The 23173-nt window shown below is 41.1% G+C and overlaps 1 protein-coding gene across 1 annotated transcript in view; it reads right to left on the bottom strand.

Moving 5' to 3' along the window:
• Positions 1 to 23173, bottom strand: part of GPAM (glycerol-3-phosphate acyltransferase, mitochondrial) — a 50916-nt gene that overhangs the window by 7027 nt on the left and 20716 nt on the right. The window contains exons 10-19 of the mRNA XM_015418934.1: positions 22252 to 22464; positions 21638 to 21751; positions 19822 to 19907; positions 18846 to 18961; positions 16339 to 16409; positions 14419 to 14683; positions 13923 to 14065; positions 10389 to 10465; positions 7781 to 7784; positions 2282 to 2419 (exon numbers count right to left, since the gene is read on the bottom strand). Coding sequence (XP_015274420.1) covers positions 2282 to 2419; positions 7781 to 7784; positions 10389 to 10465; positions 13923 to 14065; positions 14419 to 14683; positions 16339 to 16409; positions 18846 to 18961; positions 19822 to 19907; positions 21638 to 21751; positions 22252 to 22464 — 1227 coding nt within the window. The remainder of the gene's footprint in view (positions 1 to 2281; positions 2420 to 7780; positions 7785 to 10388; positions 10466 to 13922; positions 14066 to 14418; positions 14684 to 16338; positions 16410 to 18845; positions 18962 to 19821; positions 19908 to 21637; positions 21752 to 22251; positions 22465 to 23173) is intronic.

Here is a 23173-nt window from a genome sequence, read left to right as displayed (position 1 = left end):
ACCTGATGCCTTAGATGCCCTTTCTTCAAGAGATAAGTTTAGGATAAAATCCTTTATTCCTATATTAGATGCACTTGAAGCCAATTTAAAAAGAAGAAGTACTGTGTACAGTGATGTTGCACAATTGTTTTTCATTCTTGCTAATCTGACAGCATCTAAACAAGAATACCTGAAACTTATTGATGAACTTTTGTACTTTCACCTGTACATGAGACAAAGCCATAGGCTTACAGAAGAGCACTCTCTGTCTCATACAGACATTTATCAAATTATATACAAGGAAAAAATTCAGATGGCCTTTCCTAACGTGGAAGCAATCTTGCAGGCAGCTTTTTCTTAGCTTTATGATCACTAACTGCTCGGGAGAGAATAGTTTTTCAAGACTCAAAAGAATTAAAAATGAATTAAGGGCCACGACGTCTCAAGAAAGGTTGTCCGCACTGAGCATTCTGTACATTGAAAGTGACAAACTTAGACAAACAAATTTTGATGAAGTTTTGGATGATTTTGCTATGAGGATTTTTAGTCTTACTGTATTTCATGGTTGTAGTTTACTTCTTAATATGTATTTTAAAATTGACTGTTTAATGACAACATAAAGTAGATTCTAAAAGTGCCACACTGTCAGGTAATCATGATCATATTATTTACACTTCCCAGGCAATATAATTTGTAAACTCAAGGTTGTTTATGGTTGTAGTTTACTTCTTAATATGTATTTTAAAATTGACTGTTTAATGACAACATAAAGTAGATTCTAAAAGTGCCACACTGTCAGGTAATCATGATCATATTATTTACACTTCCCAGGCAATATAATTTGTAAACTCAAGGTTGTTTTTTTTAAGAATAACATTAACTTCATTTTCCTAAAAATTAATGCTTATTCCACAAAAGGTTTACAAAGTTCAGTTATTGCAAAAGTTTTTCAGTGTTAATCTTAACATTTATGCATTTTTTCAATCACTATGGTATTTAACAAAAACATGTCCTTTAGAGAAGAAATGATGAATTGCAGGATTTTAAATACCCATCATCATCCTTGGCTTCACTCAGTTTTGTTTATAACACTCTTCCATTTTCTTCTAGTCGTGAGGGTGGGGGATTGGGAGGGGCCTCACAAGTGGAGTAGCCTAGGGCCTCTCTTCATCCAAATCCGGCCCTGATCTCAGGCACTATATGTCTGAGAGAGAAACAGGCCAGCCAAATAAGTTTCTGGAATAGATTCTCATACACAGCCTGAATTCCCTAAACATGGAACAGAGCTGGCAGGAACCAAAAATTATGCACAGCACAGATATTTATTTATTAAATTTTTATCCCGTCCTCCCCACCGTAGCAGGCTCAGGGCGGCTTATAGAATATACATATAGATGTATACATATGCTATGAACAGAATTAAGTTAAAATCATCACAGTATATAAAACCATAACTACTCAAAACATAGATGTATTGACAGATGGCGGTGTTCTCTCTGCATTTGAATGGTCACCTACCCCCTAGTCCAGGCTCCTGCCAGGCTGTTGGTCATCAAGTTGGTGGTGATGTTGGTGTTAGGGCCAGGGCCCTGATGTTAAAGGTGGCACCCTAACTGAAAGCCTGGTGGAAGAGCTCCATTTTACAGGCCCTGCGGAACTGCAAAAGGCCCCACAGGGCCCTGAGGTCATCCGGGAACTTATTCCACCAGTAAGGGGGCGCCACAGAAAAGGCCCTGGCTAAGCTCAGCTAAAATAGCTTAGGAAGACATAGCTTAGGAAGACACAAGAAGCAGGTATTCCACACTCCTCACTCACATTGCTGCAATACCACTACCACCCCAGCTCCCTTGCAGCTCCTGTCTAGACACCAGCGCCCTCAGGTACCAACAAGAGAGCAGCTGCAGGGATACACATTTCAGTTATTTCACATACAGGTTCTACTCAGTACATATAAGAGAGTCCTCATTTCGATAGAAAGGTTCACATTAGTCAATGCAGATGTGTATGCATGTGAGCAGAATTTTTAAAAAATATTCCAGCAACCAACCACAGGCTTTAACAAGAGAAGTATCAACTTAAATAGGATAAATTAAAATAAATTGAATGTTTGCACAAATCTGAGATGTCTAGATGGGCCCAAGTGCTCATGGTGGACTCAAATACTTCAATACAACAGGCAACCTCAAAAATACTCTCTAAGGATCATATATGTTTAAGTTTGAATTTCACTGTATCTTCCAGCCATTCTCTTGAGTATACCTATGAATATGAAACACAGTTATTCCAACCATATATGCAATACCTTCAAGTAACAATCCCGCTGCTCTTCACCGAAGTCACTGTCCTCATCTTCCTCATCACTCCTCCAAGATAATGGTTCTGGGAGTTTCTTCTCCCAGTGCTGCTCTGCAAGGCTAGAATTAATTTCCTCTTGCTCATCCTGCTTAAAAACAAAATACAAAGCAGTAAGAACTGGACAACCACCAAGACTACTGCACTCTACATTTTTCTAATTTTGTACCATAATCAGTACACACAATACACACAAGCAAAGCTGCGTGATCAAGCCACTCCTATGCCCAGGTTGAGACAAAATCTGAACATGTACCAGCATGCAAATGGAGCTTTCATTTCTGATAGCTTGATAAGGATGCTGAGGAACATTTGGAGAACAGATTGCAAGATTAATATATGTAATGTACTTCTGCTTATACCCTGATGACAGAGCAAGTCTGATCTAGCGTTAAAGTGCTGGAATAGAAAACCAGACAGGGAAATGAAGGGGGTTTAAGTTGTGATGACTTAACTGTGTTCAACCAAAACAATTAAGCTAAGTGCTATGTGCTTTTTGCTGCATCACCTCTGAACCCAAGTTTCCTTTACTTTTGGTGTAACAGAATACTGAGCATATGTTGGACCCCAAGGCAGCCATTACAGCAGTGAACAGAACAGAAATCTTTATTACAGTTCGTAACTAGCACAAACAGTCCAACCATAGCATATTCCAAGCATACATATATCCAGCTCAAATAATTCTAAACTATTTTTGAAATAATACACTGCATTAGCCTAGGAGTCTTTAAGTTACACATTTAAGAAATCTTTCCTAATTCTATAAGCCGCTGACAAAAAATTGGTGTATGCTAATGTCACCTGTGGATTGACGTCTATCATAAGCATAATACTAATATCAGAGTCCGAAAGGCCTAAAAGCCTTTCCCGTATGGTTTGAATAAATGTAGCTCATATATTTTGATAGAATCCACACGCAAACACAATATGATTGATAGTGTCAGCCTCTCCAATACCACAAGAACAAATACGCTCAGCCAGAGGTATCTTCTTGTAGTGACCTATTATGACCTCAGAAGAGAAAATATTACAACGAGCCATAGAGAAGGCCCTTCAATGAGATGGAATTACCAAATTTGTCAGATATGGAGCTGGAGAGACTACATATCTTGTTTGAGAGGGAGCCAAAAAACTAGGGGCTATAGCAGTGCTTTGGATTCTGAAGCAAAACATCAATGGGCATGCTATCCTAGAGGTAGAAATCTGAAAGGGGGGGGGGAGTTGGGAGAAATTTCTCCTTTGGACTGACGGGTGAAATACTTTAAGGCAGTGTTTTAAAATATTATTTTATCTGCTATTTACTCCTTCCAAATGCTTTCTAATAACAAATATAAAAACTTACAGTAGTAGGTTATTACTGTATGGTCTATATGTGAACTACATACGCCAAATCAAGAAACAAGCTAAAAAGTGAAAGATCAACTTTTCAATTCATGCAAATTTCAGTCCTCTGAAGTCTACAAAGATAAAAAATAAAAGTTCAGAAACTGATTCTGCTTATACAAAGAAACTAAAGGATGTACCATTTATTGCTCTTAAAAATGACACAGGTTTCATGAAACTAGTTTTATCCAGTTACTATGAGACTACCTTTGTATGATAATGATACATTACTGAACAGATCAATGCTATTCTAAAGTTTAACTTGATATCCAGTTTTGCTGATAGCCCCTAATACTCTAACACTGTGTTAGCATGGAGGAATATACTACTTATCAGAAAGCTTTAAACACTCTGAAAGCAAAAATGTTTAACATGGTACCGCTAACAGTGTGTACACTATCCCATTTGTAATAAACAGATATACAGGATTTTGTAACGTTTCTAGGTACTGCTGGCTATATACAGAGGCTTTTTTAAATGTTTAGATAATACAAAATTCCTATATTATAGCATTAATAGTTTCTATTTTATCTCCCACCCACATTTTTACAAATTGCACAGCCCTCCCTGCCTCTATAATCAGTATCAGTGGAGCTGAGCTGATGGAAGGAGAGAGTGATTTTGTTTCCTTCTCCCTCCTCATAGCATCCCATTAACCCATGTGGCTATAACTCTAAGTGGTTCCCAGTAGTTTGACCAAAAATCAACTTTCCCATGGTTGGAAGATACTTCTGGGGGGAGGGGAAAGTGTGGAAGATCTGCAATCCTCACATAAACAGATTTCTGGATCAAACCAAGGCATGTAAAGCAAGATAAAAATAAAATGTTACATATATTTCAGTTTTCCCCAGAATTTCCATATTGCCCCTCTGTCACCCCAGATTCAAAATTTCCAGAAATTTTAGACCTCTTCTTCTGTATGTGTATTTGTTGTTGTTGTTGTTCAGTCGCACAGTTGAGTCCGACTCTTCGCGACCCCATGGACCAGCTCCCGCCAGGCCCTCTTGTCTTCCGCTGTCCTCTGAAGTTGGCTCAATTTCATGTTCGTTGCATCGCTGACACTGTCCAACCATCTCATCCTTTGCCATCCCCGTCTTCTTTGACCTTCAATCTTTCCCAGCATCAGGGTCTTCTCCAGTGAGTGCTCCCTTCTCATTTGGTGGCCATAGTATTTGAGCTTCAGTTTCATTATCTGGCCTTCCAGGGAACAGTCAGGGTTGATTTCTTTTAGGATTGACTGATTTGATCTTCTTGCAGTCCAAGGGACTCTCAAGAGTCTTCTCCAGCACTATAGTTCAAAAGAATCTATTCTTCGGCGCTCGGCCTTCCTTATAGTCCAACTCTCGCAACCATACATGACTACTGGGAATACCATTGCTTGGACCATGCGGACTTTTGTTGGCAGGGAGATGTCTCTACTTTTTACCATGCTGTTTAGATTCGCCATCGCTTTCCTCCCAAGGAGCAGGCGTCTTTTAATTTCATGGCTGCTGTCACAGTCTGCGGTGATCTGGGATCCCAGGAATGTGAGAGCATATGGGCCCAAATATAACTACTTTGTTGTGATTAAATTCAACTAAAATAATGGGGCTTGAGACTGAATTATTACATTGCTTTCATCAATGGGACTTTGTCACATCTAATTTACCATGCACTTTTCCCAGCATTTCCTAATAGTTCCCCCCCCCAAATATCCCCCCCACCCCAAATATCCACTACATTCACATCAGACACAATTAGGTGCTATCATATAATGGATGCTAGGCAACCCTTGCATAAATTTTTCAGTGGTGGTCCAGTGCTATTCTGTTGGAGGTTCAGTAAGAACAGATTCTACCCTCTATTTTAAGAGGGGAATGAAAACTTACCTTTCTCACAATGTCTTCAGTAATTAAGAGTGTTTGTTATTGCTGCTTTACTCATTTTGATGCAGTGTTTTGACTGTCCTAATATTACTGCTATTTTCCTATGCTACTAGTTTTGGACTATTTTCAGATTAGCCAGAAGCTTGGGGAACAGTTATAGTGAAAAGTGGTCTATAATTACAGTCTATAAAGTAAATAAAATTGGGTATTGGTGATCAAATGAGAATACAGTGTTCTCATCTCAAAATATTTTATCCCACTCCCCCTAGGAAATATATTCTGTTGAATGGGAACAAACTAGGGGTGCGCATTCAGCCTATACTGAGCTGAAAAAATATCCAAAAAATACCTAATCAGTATTTTCCAGGTATTTCTTCAGCCACATATACAGCCCAGTATTTATACTTGGGATTTTTTGGGACCCCTGGATAGCTGAAGGTAAAGGGTGTTTAAAGGGATTTCAGTCCCTTTAAACACTCTTTACCTTCCAGGTGAACTCGCACTTTTGAGAATGGACCTTTGGATACTTACCATGAGGGGTCCTTATCCTCTGAGGAAAGGAGGACATCTTTGGATGCTTCCCACCATCCAATCAGAGAGGCAGGAACTAGATTCTTCTTCTTCCTGTCTGGCGTGTGGGATACCCCTTACTTTCAGTTTGGGTGTCTCCACACAGCAGTGGAGTGTAAACTTTCTAACTTTAACAGTCTCCAACATGAAAAACAAACTTTAACCAGCAACAGGCCTTAAACAGGAACATCAGAGAGAAAGCCAGAAGAGGTGTAGCAGCAGAAAGAAGAACAAAGAATCAGGGAGGGCAAGATTTCCTCCTTTCCTCACAGTAAGTGTCCAAAGATCCATTCTCCCTCTGAGGCAGAGGGCATATTTGGGCACTCCCAAAGCAGTGCTTAAGATCCGAGTGGGATGTCGTCTTCATCCAAAATCACACGATGCAACACTCTTCTCCCAAAGGTGGCGTACAGGTTTAGCTTGTAAGGTCGCACGAAGGTCAATAGGGATGACCAGGCTGCTGCTTTGCAGACCTCTTCCATGGAAGCATTCTTGAGAAAGGCCACATTGGTGACGGCGCTCCTGGCTGAGTGTGCCATCATGCCCTGAGGAACCTCAAGACCAAGAGCAGGTTTTAATGACCACCCCTTGGCCACTGACGACATCTTCTTCCCTATGCTGGGGTTTGAAATATTAATGAACAGAGAATCAGAATGCTGAATGTTTTCCATGTGGATCAGGTATGTCTTCAGTGCCCTCCGAACATCCAGGGTATGCTATAACTTCTCCCTGGAGTGTGTTGAAGTTGGACAGAAAGATGGTAAGCATATTTCTTGAGCTCTATGAAAAATGGAACAGACTTTTGGTAGAAATGTTGGGTCGGTGCAGAGCACCACCTTGTCTTTGTGGAAGATGCAAAGTTCAGATTTGATCAACAAGGCACCTAATTCTGAAATCCTCCTGGCAAAGGTGATTGCCACGAGGAGGATAGTCTTCATCTGTAACCATTGGAGTGGTACGTCCTTGATTGGTTCAAAGGAATGTTTGGTTAGTGCCGACAGTACTGTGTGAAGGCACCAGATAGGAAAGCGATGTATCGCAGGAGAACTCTTGAGTGTAGCTCCACACAGAAAACATTGGACATGAGGATGTCTGGACAAAGAGAAACCATCCATTGGTGGCAGGACTGTGGCCAGAGCTACCACCTGTTTCCTGAGCATGGCTGGCGTGAGACTGGATAGGAGTCCATCTTGAAGGAAGCTCAGTATTGCATCTAATGGAGGATTAAGCACGTCCACTGCTTTCCTCCTGCTCCAACATGTGAAGGCCTTCCATGAAGCATTATAAATTCTAACTGTGGATCACTTTCGTGAGGCCAGAATGGTTTCAGTGACCTTGAGTGAATAGCCCTGTTTTAGGAAGGTATCCCATTCAATTTCCACATGGTTAAGCAGAGCCAATTTGGATGAGAGTGTCAGATTGGCATCTGATGAAGCATGTCCGGAGGAGCCAGTAAGGTGAATAGAGAGCCCGTCGCCATCTGTTGAAGAGTGGAGAGCCATAGTCATCATGGCCACCATGGGCCCATCACTAACATTTCTGCCCCCTGTTCCTTGATCTTCCACAAAAGCTTGGGGATGATTGGAATGGGAGGAAAGGCATAGAGAAGAGCTGTCGACCACGGGATCAACGTGTCTGTCCCCTCTGCCGGTGGGTGACAGAATCTGGTCATGAATCTTGGTAACTGATGGTTGTTCTGAGATGCAAAGAGATCTAGGAGGGGAGTTCCAAACCTCACTACAATCAGCTGGAAGATCTCTTTTTTCAGTGACCATTCTCCCTGTCGGATAGTCTCCCTGCTCAACCAGTCCACCTGGATATTGGCGATGACCCTTATGTGCTCAGCTCTGATTGAGGCGTGGTGGTCCTCCACCCACGAGAGTAACTGAACAGCTGCTCTGTGAAGCCTCGATGACTTCGATCCCTCTTGCTTCTTTATGTATGTCTTTGCTGAGACATTGTCCATCCGAACCAGAACACGGCCATTCTAAATCTGGACTTGAAGCATAGAAGGACAAAGTGGATGGCTCACAGCTCCAGTATATTGATGGGTAGGGTCGCTTCGTGTACTGTCCAGCGGCCCTGGACTGGATCGTTGTTCAGTGTAGCTCCCCAACCCATGAAGCTAGCATCCGTGAATATCTGGATCTCCTGTGTTACAAGGAACTTCCTGTCCTGACCTAGACTGGTGTCCCTGGCAGTGTTCCCTCTAAGCTGAGTTAGTGTGAGCTGGCTCACAGTTTTTTAGCCTCTGGCTCACACATTTTTGTCTTAGCTCAGGAAGGATGGTTCCAGAGCAAACTAATTTATGCAGCAGCCAAATCGCTTGCTCACAACTTTAATGGCAGTAACTCACAAAGTAGTATTTTTGCTCACTAGACTCCACAGCTTAGAGGGAACATTGGCCCTGGTCCACCACTTCAGGCTGTTCTTGACCATCAGTGGCAGTGTGAGGTCGAGAATCTTCTTTCCCATAATCTGTTGTTGATAGGGTCTGAGGAAAGACTGCAGAGGCCTGAGGTGGAGATGACCCCAGCAAAGTGCCTTGGTGTTAGCCACCAGGAGACCCAGTAATTTTATTTATTTATTTACTTATTTATTGGATTTGTCGGTTTCCCTGGCTTCCATCGGGCTCGCTGGTTTGAAGAACTCCGTGGGCGATCAAAGGAGCCACCGCCGCGGGTCTTAGGAGTCCAGACGAGAGGCAGAATAGTAAGATTAAGACTCAGAAGTTGGAGTAAGTGAGAGGAAGGAAACGTTTAGCAAAGAATTCAGGAAGGAAAGGAGTAAAAGGATTTAAAAACGAAAATAGCAAGCAGAGCCTGCTATAGAAGTGTTCTCCCTCGAGGCAGGAACAGAACTGAAAGTAAGGGGTGTCCCACACGCCAGACAGGAAAGAGAAGAATCTAGTTCCTGCCTCCCTGATTGGATGCTGGGAAGCGCCCAAAGATGTCCTCCGCCTTCAGAGTTCATGCGTGGCTTGCAAAAGGCATTTAAAGGGACCACAATCCATTTAAATGCCTCCCCCCTCCATTGGAAACAATGAAGGATGGGGGCAGCTCTGTTGGGCAGTCTGGTTTAAACCAGGCTGCCCAGCAGAACTCCAGTGGGGAGTTCTCTCCCTGCAGAATCAGCTCCTGGACGGGCTCTGTTGGGCAGTCTGGTCTAAACCAGGCTGCCCAGCAGAGCTTACGGGGAGAACTCTCCTTGCAAGATCGGCACCTGGATGGGTTCTGTTGGGTAGTCCAGTCTAAACCGGGCTGTCCATCCAAGCCTGCAGGGAGAACCCTCAGCTGGGGCTGGCTCCTCTTTGCAGCCCCAGTCGAGGGTTCTCCCTGCAGGCTTGGCTGGACAGGTGGCAGGAGCTGAGAGCTCCACACCGCCTTGGCTGATGCTGGCTCCTCTTTGTAGCACCAAAAAGAAAAAAAAATAAGAGGATCAGCTGGGGAAGCAGGAACTGAGAGCTCCACGCCTCGGCTAAGCTGCAAAGAGGAGCCAGCCCAGGATATACCCAAACCCGAAAAATACCAGGTTGTGGTGGTGTTGTTTTTTTGCACACCCATAGAGCAATCTATTACAGTGGGGGGGGGGAACCAACCTCTGAACCATTACTAAAGTAAACAGTGCCTTCTACAGGATCGGTTCATGTTTTCATTACTATATCTCATAATGAAGACTAACAGGACTACTTCAACGAATAACAATGTTGCACATAAAGGTCATGCTATAGCTTAAACGGAAAAGAGTCAAGCAGTTTGAGACACATCTAATGCCAGATCTGACCTTAAAAAAACTTACCAGACAAATCCTTTCATTTGGTTTGAGCAGAATTCAAATTCAACACTACCCAGAGTCGGAGCCAGTATTTCCACTCCAATAACACTGGAACTTTGCTTCAACAGAAACAGCATTCTGCTGATGCAAGAACTATGCACTACCAAGACATATTCCACTGCAGCAGAATGAAAATACTGGGTGCAACCGGCACTATCTACTTGTTTCTTCAAAGCAACACGCAGTACTAGTTTTCCAAATGAATTCATTGCTCAGAACATGGGCCAAGACTGAGAATGGTATACATTAATATTACCATCATTTTAACTGTGGGCTTGCTACAGCACAAAGGCTAGGTGAAAGCATGTGATCTCTTGCCTAACTAGTGATTAGGTAAGAGATCAAAGATAAAAAGGCAAGAAATTATGAAAACAAACATTCAAACATGCACCATCACCATCTTACCTTGCCACCAAAAGAATTCCATGCTGTATTAACCGCTCAATTGCTTCATGGCACACCTGACATAGCAGCTGGCAGGGCTGAACAGAACAACAAATCAGATTAATCAGGTACGGCAGTTCCTCCTCTCCGGACTATCCCCTGGAACTAATTCCCCCCCAAAAAAACATCCCCACCACTTATAATTGCAGTCTTGCAGTTTGGTTGCCTATGAAGAGTAAAAATTGCCCCCAAGTGACCAGACAGAGAAGACTTTGAGAACTAGAAGAGTTCACGCCCTTCTTCAGCCTGTCTTTGTGTCCCAAATTATGAACACAGCAACCTGTGAGAAAGCTAATTACTTCTTTTTGTGAGTAAACTCCCCTAATTTTATTTGTAAAGCTGCTTAACAGCTTGTCTTTTTTTATACCCTTTCTAGTATTTTCACATTTCATAAAATAATAGTTGTTTTTTTAATACAGCCACATTAAAAAAAACAGCTAAACAGCAGAAAAAGGGGTCTTTAAAAATCAGCTGAATGAGAAGGTAAGTGAAAATCTGAACTGGAAAATATCAGGAAAAACCCAAAAAAATGAGAGCCAGCATAGCACTATGGCTAGAGAGACCAGGGAGGCCTAGATTAAAATCTCAGTTCAGCCATGAAGCAAACTGGGTAATCTGAATTTAACTTTGTGAACTGTACATCTTGGAATTAAAAAGAAGGAGGAATAGGGTGGGTTCTGGTAGGAGTGGCAAGGAGTCTAGGGTTCTTAGTAGACCATACACTGAACATGAGTCAGCAGTGTGATGGGGTAGCTAAAAAGGCAAATGCGATTATGGGCTGTATCAACAGAGGAGACAACAGAGGTGATATGATAACCATCTTCAAGTACTTGAAGGGCTGTCATATAGAGGATGTTGCGGAGTTGTTTTCTGTTACCCCAGAAGGTTGGACCAGAACCAATGGGTTGAAATTAAATCAGAAGAGTTTTCGGCTAAACATTAGGAAGAACTTCCTGACAGAGCTGTTTCTCAGTGGAACAGGCTTCCTTGAGAGGTGGTGGGCTCTCCTTCTTTGGAGGTTTTCAAACAGAGGCTAGATGACCATCTGACAGCAATGCTGATTCTATAAACTTAGGCAGATCATGAGAGGGAGAAAGGGTTACGTCGGTGCTTAGTTCTTATGGTCCTTTCTTACCCACCCAGAGAAATGTGGATTGCCACTTTAGGGTGCAGAAGCAATTTTTCTCTAGGCTAGTTTGGCTGGGGATCCTGGAGGTTTTTTGTCATCTCCTGGGCATGGAACAGGGGTTACTGAGGGTGTGGGGGCAAGGTATTTGTGAATTTCCTATGATTCTACAACACAAGGTGGACCAGACGTTTCATGTGAAGTGTGTTGGGTGTTTGAAAACACATGTTACTGCCATCATGGCAAGGTAGCTACAGACCAGGAAGGTGGATGGGTGGAAACACAAACTTGTTTCTTTGTTCATCTATCATATACTTTTGCTTGTGAAGGATGAGCTTTCTTGGTCATCTGTAATCACATACACACTTACTTTGAAATAAGCCCTAATGAAATATGTGTTTATCTGTAGAAGTAGTGGATGAAATGACAGGCTTGCTGAATACGCATTCTGCATCTAAATACACATTAATGTCTAAAGCCACCCTCCCCCACATTAGACCATCAAGGTCCAAGTCAAAAATTATCTAAATGTACCACTGTATACCCACTCTGAACTAGGAGAAAGGGCAGGATAAAAAAGTATTACGTTAATAAAACAGCAACAAACTTTTAGAGATGAATCTTTAGCTGCTGGCATCTACTCAACAATTATACAATCAGATGACCACAAACACTACAATTTCAAAAGCCTGAGAAAAAGAGCGCAAGCAAAAGGACAAGATCTGCTTCTCATGCTTTAAAAACATGTTGAGCACTCATCTAATACTAATGCTTGGAAGTAGGAGGTTGCAGACTCACTGATAGAGGTTTCTGTAATCTGTTTACGTAATTTACACCTGTTACTCAAGTATGCAATATGAAATTTAAAGGTTTATGTGTAAATCTTTCAGCCAATCAGAGCTACACATACTGTTCCCAGTAAACTCACTTGAACATATTGTGCCTAAAACAATTTCCAACAATACAGTCATACACAGCTGAAATTATATGCAGTCATCTATACATCAATATATACAGTTCTCAAAATGGCCAAATCTGTGGATACTTAAATTCAGAAACTAGAGCCACGAAAGATCTTTCTATGAACCTGAAAAAGCCCCAGGTTTGCAGAAAAATCTATATTTAAAGCAAATAAATATATACACTGGGCAGTTAAAATCCTCCCAAAGCAACACCACCTGTAGCTTTAAGAAATGAATATCCTCAGTGGCACTTGCTAAGCAACTACAACAGTAATGCCAGCCTTCAAGGTTTGGGTTCTGTCAAATAAATAGCAGGGAGGAAGAGAAGGCCCTTTCTACTGCTGTTTTGGCCTTTGAGGGAGAACTCATCAGGGCCACACCAGCAGCAATCATGGGATGACTTGCTACTACTTGACTTGCATGACTCACCCAGGCCCAACTGCTAGCTACTGTTCAACAGCAGCCACCCCACAAAAGCCAGTGTGGCACAGTGGCAGAGTTCCATAATATGATCTGGGAGATGTGGGTTCAAATTCCCACTCTGCTATGGAAACTCTCTAGGTAACTTTGGACAAGTTATACATTCTCAGCCTAACCTGCCTCATACGATTGTTGTAAGAGTCCAATAGCACCTTAAAAATTACAAAATTTGTGGAAGGGTATGAGCTTTCATGAGTCACTGCTCACTTCCTCAAGTTACAATCCACAGGATTGTTGTGAGAATAAAATGGAGAGGAAAATGATCTAAGCTGTTTGGGTCTTTATTGTGGATAATGACAGGGTATAAAATATGTAAATAAATAATAAATATAGCTGAAGATAATGGGGCAGATAAAAGGCTGGTGACTGGGAAGGAGAGAAGGCAGGAGGGAAAGTTGAGAAGATACGAGAATTCGCAGGAGAAGAGAAAAAAGAAATAGTGCAGAGAGTAGAACAAGGGAAAATAAGGTTTCCTCCTCAAGTCCTTGCAGGTTCCCCACTGTGCAACTTGGCCGGAATTTTCCCAGGGAGAGGATGCCAGGGTGGGGAAAAGGGAAAGCATAGGGACAGATAATGACAAAGGAAGACTTAGGGACAGATAATGGTAGACTGGTTGGTGGGTCAAGGAGAGAAGGTCAGGGAAGAGAAAGAGGAAATAGTGGAGGATGGGAAATGTGATGTCTCCCCACAAGTCCTTGTGGGTCCCTCACTTGCTATATAAGGGGATCAGATTAACCAATAAAGAGGAAGAAAATCATCACAATAACATTCTGAGTGACACAACAGTCACTACTGTTAGCATACTTAAGAATACTTTTGAACATCTAAATACATCTAATTTTGCTTTTCAATCCTTTAATTCAATATAAACAGCACACAATAGTAGCAGTATAGCATTTACATGATGTGACCCCTCCCAAAACCTACCAATGAAACAGTGCCTTCATAAGAAAGCAAATAACATAAGCTTGCAGCTTTGCGGACCAAGTGTTCCTGACTAATCATATTAAGGGAAATTCCATTGATGCCATTTCTATGCCTTTTATTCTGTATTGCATGCAGACTGCAAGCTGAAGGAAAAAGAACATAAAATGGTTACTTCAAACAATCATTCTACCAAAGTTTAGTGCAAAGAATTACTACATAACATTACATCAAAAGTCATACCACTTCTGCAAAATAACAAAGAACCAACAAAGGCAAAATTTACACTGTTCAGCAGTTAGAAACAAATTTGAAAAGAAAATACATCTATTGAAAATGCGCGGAGGGAAGCCTGAAAATAACTTTTCAAATGAGGTTTAAATGTATACTTTTGTGGCCACAGGAACTAGTATATAATAGATGACCTGTTGGTATCATCCCCACACACACAAAAGCTAACATACTGCTAACCATTTCTCCGTTTGCTTTTAGAACATACCGATGATAGCCTCTTTGAAGAAGACGTGCAATACCCCATTGCTGTAGAAGCTTAGTTCAAAGACAGCAGGAACAGATGTGCTGGGAGTGATGAAGAACTCATTATTCCGGCTGGTGTTTGTGATAGTAATACAATTCCCCAACAGATGAATGGCATGCATGACCACATCTTCAGAATTCCCTGAAAATCCCAAATCATAGTCCCGAGCCAAGACTTCCTCCTTCATGGAGAAGAAATCTTCTACCAACTTGGAAAGATCAATTCCCTGAAGAAAAGCAGTAAGATATAAGATAGTAAATTTTATATAAAACATGTTAACTATGGAAAACTCCATTATCCAAATCCTAACTGAAATATTTTTAACTGTAGCCCAAGCAAATATAAGTTCATATAAACCACAGTTCCACATATACTTTTTGATATTGTGAACATCCCCAAGATAATTCAAAATAATTTAGGTCATACTGTTCAGTTCTGATGCTGACAATCCCCAAACTGTATAAAGCTGGCATAGTCCTAAATACAAATGTCATAGGAAAGAATTGGCAAACTGATTTTAGAGTCTTTTCCTTTCTCAAGCAGTTTGCTGTCCAGAAGCTTCTCTCTTACCATTGAGAGACCCTCACAAGCAAAGTTTGCCACAGGATAAGATACTGAAGCAAGGAAGGGGGGATCGGGTAAAATCATCTCATTTCACTTTGCAGAAGACAGTGGAGGCAGAGACTTTACCCAGCTGTCCATCAGAGCTAGAATTTCTAACTTATCTGCCACAATTTGCTTGCAAGGCTCTCCCAAACCTCAGAGAGGGTTTTCAGGACAAGTGGAAGACCGCTTATGGAAGGCAGGAAAAGATCTATCCTGCTAACTACATCTGCAGCCTTCTCCTACGTATGCATTACACACACTTTCCCAGTACATATTTTATATTAATAAATTATGATTTTTCTAAGTTTTTCACTGCATGAAATTGTACCTTAAAATCCTAATATTTACCACAGTTTTGTTCTTTTAAAAACCCAAGTATAATTCCCAGACATAACCAACACAAGGGCCGAAGGAGGCCTCAAGCACATCCAGTTACATTTGTGAGCCCATTTTTTGAATTGTTTACAAACCTATGCCTGAATCAATATAGCATGCTCTACCAAACAAGGCCATGACCAAGCCATTTATTTCAGTAGGGCATCCACTGGTGCAGAATTTGTTTGTTTGTTGTACTCTATATATCTGAGCCTTAATGTTAATTGCTGCTCAGAAATCTGGCACACAGACCTTCTGTGTAACTAAGAGACAAATAACATTTTCTCAACTATAAAACTTGTTTGTCTAAACACAGTACAATCCTACTCAGAGTTACACCCTTGTAAGCCAATTAATTCAATGGTATAACTCTGCTAACGATTACACTATTTTACCTATCCTCAATTCATTCTTCCTCACAGTCTCTCTATGGGCAAAGGTAGGGAGATCAAGTTACAAGGAATACTGTACTATGTAACAAAGTGGAACAAGCAGCTTAGATGAACATCTGATTAATTCCATAGCAACTGCAATGATTATGCAGGGTTTTTTGTTTTTTCCACTTTTTAAAAAAATCCCACATCTAATTAAAATATTTTTGTTCTCAAACAAAAGAAGGATCTTAGGTACCACATGAAATCTATTTTTAAATGTTAATAAAAAGGAAGTTAAATCCAATCTGACCCTATCATCTCCCTTTCTCCATTCCTAACAACCTAAGTGGTCAATCAGTTTCCACCAGGCATGACTGGGGTGTACATTTCATTCCTATAGCCCAAGAAATAACCATGAAACAATATGGATTGCATGAGCACAGAAACACACTATCAGCATGGCTGGCATTTTGCGAGCCAACATCAAAAAGAGTTTCTGGTGAATGCGGAAGCACAGCAGCCTTACCTGCCTGTGTCGGTAGAGCAGCAAACAGGCAACAATATGTGTTGACATCACAGCACATGACTTGTTAGAAGCTAAAAGCAAACAAATAAAATAAAGCTATGCTGGCGCTTTGTCATGCAACTGAAATGCTTAGAGGGCAACTGGAAACAAAATATTAGTTATTCATAAATTAAGAATAGAAATATTTTGCTATATTACTCCAAAAGAGCTTCACATTTTCAATCAAATAAGTGTTCAAGTATTTGTTTAGTTATATTCAGAAAGAAATATTGTTACTGATGCAACCTGGGGCATTTAACTATTTTAGAATCCCCGTACAAAGTATTTGCACTATTAATCTATACACAATTTCTTAATGTTATATCACTGATATCAACACCATTAATGAAATTTGCAATAGACTCCCAATCTTTACAAGGCTTTTTCTTTTATATACTCAACTAGGGATGTGCATTCGGTTTGTCTGAACCAAATGCACCCCTGAAAATGGCCCATTCGGGCCCCTGTTGGGCTGCTGTGGGCCGATTCACTGATCTGAATCAGCTTGCCACCGAATTGCCGCCTCTTTTAATATTTTTATTTTAATTACTGCAATCCTGAAATTCAGCAGCAATCCGGCCCCATTATATCCTATGGGCCATTGAAGTCAATGGCGAAAACATAGGGTATATTCTGGGGGCTGGAGGGGAGGGGGTTTGAGGGACAGGCTCCAAACTCACAGGGTAGCTGCTGGAGCCTCTCCCCAAGATACCCACCAAGTTTCAAGAACACTGGACTGGGGGGGTCCAATTCTACGGGCCCCCAAACAGGTTGCCCTCATCCCCTCCACTGTCCTCTATGGTGGGGGGAAACGTTACTTTTTTATTGTTTGGCTCTGGGAGGGAGCTCCAAATTTTCAGGGTAGCTTCGGGAGCCTCTCCCCACATAAACCCCCATGTCCCAAAGCAATTGGACCAGTGAGCCCAATTCTATGGGCACCCAAACAGGTAACCCCCATTACCTCCATTGTTTCCTATGGGGAAACCCAGCCAGCAGCAATTAAGGCAGGCAAGCAGGCAGCACCCAGCAGTCAGACTCTCCCAGAGAATCTCAGGGAAAGTGAACTGTCTTGGGAGGTGCTTGTTTGCCATGAGAACAAGTGGCACACTCCAGAACAAGTGGCACTGTGGCACTGCAAGCATGCCAGTGCCACACAGAAACCCCAAAAGACCCACAGGAACAACATTTATACAGTCCCTGCCCTGTATAAATTGATGGAAAAGTAACTTTCCCCCCCACCATAGAACCAATGGAGGGGATGAGGGCAACCTATTTGGGGGGCCGTAGAATTGGACCCCCCCGGTCCAGTGTTCTTGAAACTTGGTGGGTATCTTGGGGAGAGGCTCCAGCAGCTACCCTGTGAGTTTGGAGCCTGTCCCTCAAACCCCCTCCCCTCCAGCCCCCAGAATATACCCTATGTTTTCGCATTGACTTCAATGGCCCATAGGATATAATGGGGCCGGATAGCTGCTGAATTTCAGGATTGCAGTAATTAAAATAAAAATATTAAAAGAGGCAATACATTTAAATTATCTTCTTTATTCCTCTACATTCAAGCCATTATTACCAGATATTGGAAACTGGTATGACTTCATCAAGTTCATCCATTGCATTAAGAATTTACTGAACAATGAAGCAGTAACTAATTGTGGTATCGAAGATTCTTGCTAAATGACGTTCAGATTTTGAAAAGCTGCTATCATTGTATCAAGTTTATTAATTTTGTTGAATGAATTAAACTGTCATGACCCCCTCCTGTCAGCAATACAGCTGGGCTCAGTTTTATCCCAGCCTACTTAAGCTGTGGCCTGGAAAAACAGCCTTGCCAAATCAACCAGTTTGCAAGGCTACATCCCTTGCCTGCTAGATCTGGCTCCAACCTTCCCTACTCCTGAAGTCCAAACCCTGCTCAGTGACTACCTGCAGGGCAAATCCTGACTCTTGAGCAGACTAGCCAAAGCCTGAGTTCAGAACATAAACTAAAAAGTTTCAATTGAATTTTGAATAAATGTGCAATTAATTGTTGCTCCTTTGAATTTACTGTTATTATCTTTCTTCGTGAGCAGTGCAAACAGCTATTGTGAATAATTCTTTTTTATAGAGTAGAGTAGGGGGCACTAAGGATAGATTTATGGAGCCAAGGGGCGGTGGCCTGAACACATTTGGGAACCACTGATGTAGTGCATCTGAGTGAGCCAATTCTATATATTTACAACTGACTATGGCCTGCCTCACATCTTGTTGTTATACAGAAGACACTAAATAGTTATAGCTAAAGCAAGTTACCACTCACCTCAAAAGTATAAAATGCAGCAAATGAAATAATTCCAGCTAAGAAGCTAGTTCTAGAATATACTTCCACATGAAAATCCATTTTGAGAAGAAAGGGATGGTGTATGGAAAGAGCAAATTCCTGCCACACAATGAGGCAGAGAAGATATCGCATCAGATCTGTATAAAATACTTACTGAACATTATGTGCTCTGCCAAGTTAGCTATTAATTGTCTTCTCAAAGGCTCACAGGTCAAATCCCTGGAATCAGGAACGGCAGCTTCTGTACCTTCTTCTACTACATAATTAGGCCTAGAAAAATACATAACCCACTGCTTAAACTTCTAAGATATAACTTGATGGTACTTGCTTAAATTAAAAAGCAGCTTTTCCCTTCACCTGGTATTGGCAGAAACTTCTGGAAAATTTATATTTTTATTAAAATGCATATATCATTATATGATGCATTGCAGATGCAGAATTTAAATATGTCTTGTACTGGAAAGGGGTCTGCCTAGGAACTATATTTGAATTGAAATGAGCTTTCTGGCGCAAGGTACAAGACCGGAAGGCCTGGAGGGAGCTGGTCCATGGGGTCGCAAAGAGTCGGACTCGACTGTGCGACTGAACAACAACAACAACAAGTTGTCAAATAAATAAATATCACATGATCCTATAGAGCTGATCCATACACAGGAATAACGGAAGTCTGACACTCCTCAGGTCCTTGGTTCAGGATCCACTATGGTAAGAATAGGGAAATGTATTTGGAACGATGCCTAGGAACAGGAGAGTACCATGAGCAAAAGTAGAGAAAGGCAATCAGTTGCTAGGTAACCTTTGGCTCTGTGGTAGTACATATGCTTGGCATGAGGACGTCCCAGGTTCTATCCCCAGCATCTCTGGTTACAGAATCTCAGATGTTGCAAAAGACCTCTCTTGGATTATTAGCCTAACTCCACAGTATCAATCAGAATAGAAAACATGGAGCTAAACAGACCAATTTTCTTCTTTGTGAAGAATCTCAACAGAATTTTAAATTGGGTAAATTCATGAAATTTGCTTTAATTCAGTATGTTAAGGCAATTTAGCACAGTTCTCAAATATCAGTATATTTAGTAAAAAATATCACCGTTATAGTACTGTTATAAATCCCACAATTCTATACCTACCTTGAAGGTAGTACAGCTGGTAAGAGAGTTTGTTCCAAAGAAAGGGGGGCAGGCACAGGTTTTTGGCTTTGACCATCTAAATACTCCTGTAAATATACAGAATTATTTGTATACTCCTTGTGGAATGTTAAATGCAGTTTTCAAAGGCTAACTCACTAACAAAGTCGCCTTGAGAGTATACTCTAACCAACCAATATAGAGAACCAGCAAATGCCACTAGGATAGGTAAATATATGTCTATCTAACTCTACCTCTAACACCTACACCGAAAATTACAAGTAACTGATGCAGAAGATGTATCAATGTTTTAATGTTCTCTATACAGTCATCTTGCACTAACAGCAGATAGGCCACTACATAAAGAGGAACACTGGAGAGCCAGTATACTGTAGCAGTTAAGAATGTTGGGACTACTATCTGGGAGACCCGGGTTCAAATTCCCACTTGTGCTATAGAAGCTCACTGGGGGAACCTTGGGCCACTCACACTCTCAGCCTAACCTACTTCACAAGGCTGTTGTGAAGACAAAATGAGGCGAGAACAAAATGGAGGAGAGAACAATGATGTAAGTTGCTTTGGGTCCTCATTGCCTGCAAAGACAACTTTGGTAGTGTAGAAGACAAGGTAAGTCATCAGGACACACAAGTGGGTGGCTGCTGGCTTGACAGGAGGCTACCCATCTTTAAAAGTTTGTGCCATTGTTGGATACTAAGAGATAGAACAAGAAAAGGATTGGCTTGCCTGCATGAATTATAAACAGCTGGCAGACTGTGAGAGACAAAGATAGTATGAGTGAAAAAATGGGGGGTTGTTTATTGGTTGGGGTGAGAAGAGTGGGGAATTTAAGAGACAAATATTTCCTGGTTACTGGTTTTGTTTGCTGCACAAAACAATAGAATGCCCTTGCTGGATCAGGCCAAAATCTGCTGAGATAAGCACTGTTTTTAACAGCAGCCGTATGAATGCCACTGGTAATTTACTAGCAATGCATGAAGACTGTGGCCTTCCCTGTTGTTTGTTCCTAGTACCTGTTGTATCACCTCTGAACATGAAGGCTGCTTACTTATCATAGCTGTTGGGAAAGGCTTCCACAGTTGGAAGTGGTGAAGATAGTAGGAGTAATTGGCAGGGATTGGTGGAAAGTGCAATAGGGTGTAGCTTGACAAGATTTGTACGTACATTTTGAATGTATCAAAAATCCAGGGGGAGGGGGGAAAGAGGAGTATTTCCCTTAGAAAATCTGTTAGCATGTTGCTATAGGCAGTATTTTCTTATAAAGGTAAACATATGGCTCTGTTAGAATCAGTGAATCAATCTGAAAGTCAGTTTTACTAAGAAAGCTGTTACATAGAAATAATTCTGTACTGTCTCCTAAGAGCTCAATAATGAATACAGACAGATAATGAGTCAACAAAATAAACTGAATCATGAGGAGGCAAGTCAAAATATTCAGGATATAGATTAAAAGAATTGATCAGGGATAATGGGAATGGTACCAAAACAGATATCCAGCAATGTGTTTCAAACCATGTAGATGGTCAGCATTGTCAGTTCTGACAATAGTTACCTGTTTTAATAAAACAGGCTTAATCTAAGGTTCCTCTTTATTCTCTCATACACATGACTGCCACTAACAAAGTCTATGCATAGAAAAGCACTGCAGCCTACTAGGAATTGCTTCAACTGTTCAGATGTGGCTACTGTTTGAGGAAAGGATCCTGGGATCAATGGACAACTGATCCATCCAACAGGATGCTGTTATTTTCACAAGCAAATCTGACCTTAGCAGTACAGACTTCTAGAGAAGACAACCTACTTTTAAGGAAAATGGCTGGGCAAAATCTACTCGAACACATCCGTAATTCTTCCGTAGCATTCGGAAGACTCCTCTGGCTACACTCCACAGGCTTTCATTCTTCTTGGGCTTTCCCTATTTTACAAAACATTGAAAAGCAAATTACATTTAATATTAAAATGAAATAGAATCCACACCATCACATTCTAAAATTCTACCACCATACTATCATGTATGGCTCATGGCTATTTTGTCATAGTGCTGGAAAATGCCGTCAAGCCACAGCTAGCCTCTGGTGACCCCTCAGGGGGTTTCCAAGGCAAGAGTCATTCAGAGGTGGTTTGCCACGGCCTGCCTCCACAAAGCACTTCCATCCAAGTACTAACCAGGGGTGACCCTGCTTTAAATTCCAAAATCTGATGACACTGGGCTAGCCTGGGCAATCCAGGTCAGGACATTTTGTCATACTAGGCATCTATTTGGATAATACTTGCTTAATAATAATTTATATGTCATTTTCCCTCACATTCTTGTTACAAATGAAATTCAGATTTGTAGTTCAAAAATCACCAAAACTGTTATCACTGAAAGCATTCAAAGATCAAAGCAAATAACAGCATTCCAAACTCTCTTACCAGTTGTTCACTATTATAATGTCCTTCAATTATTCTATCATAGGATATCCCCACTGGTATAATTAGTATATCAGGAGCAGCATTTGTATAAAGAGCATCCACCACCACAGATAACAGGCCTGCCCTCGCATAAGATGTCTTTCCACTCCGAGATCGTGTGCCTTCCAGGAATATCTCTAAAAACTGCTGCTGTCGAAGCAACTCTTGGACATGCTAGAAGAGTGGGCAACAACACAATTGGACACAAGTTTATTTTCTTTTATTTATAAATGTCTGTCCTTCATTCTTTGCTTTAGAGTGGTTTACACTATAAATGAAAGTGACAAGATAATTAAAACTAAACAGTTAAATCAGCTCACACAACTACACAGTGTCCAACAGAGAAGCTATAACCCATTAAACACAGAATGCCTTTTAAACAAAAAAGTGTTACATTTCCTGTTGAAAAAACACACACAATAACAGAGGGTGTCTGCCAAATAGCGTCCAAAAATCTAATATGTAGGGTGAGTGCTACAAATGAAAAACAGAGGCGACAGATGCAACCAAGCAGACCTGCTAGATTTAGGGGGATCATCAAATATCCTGACTAAATTTTGTGCACGAGTTCATTCAAGGATATGTGATCAATCAGGAGTTACTCACTCCAGTAGAAAAAGGGAAAAAGTACTAATCTGTTCTTGCCATCACTAAACTAGATTGGTTTTTTGGATGAAATATGAATTCACACCTCAGATTTGTTTAAATTTACAATGATGTGTAACACACATCCATTACACAAAAGATAAGAACCAAGACTGTAAATAATTCATTTCTAGATTTTTGCTCTTCATTCTCTTGGAAAATCAATTTGTTGTGGGAAATGAATATACACATCAGTGGGAACTCAAATAAGATTTCTAGCAATTTCTAGCAAGGCATT

Source organism: Gekko japonicus, unplaced genomic scaffold (genome assembly GCF_001447785.1).
Source record: "Gekko japonicus isolate JY-2015 unplaced genomic scaffold, Gekko_japonicus_V1.1 scaffold2538, whole genome shotgun sequence".
NCBI classification, from domain to species: domain Eukaryota; kingdom Metazoa; phylum Chordata; class Lepidosauria; order Squamata; family Gekkonidae; genus Gekko; species Gekko japonicus.
Note: the sequence above shows the minus strand (reverse complement) of the source record. Positions and strands in the feature narration are given on the sequence as shown.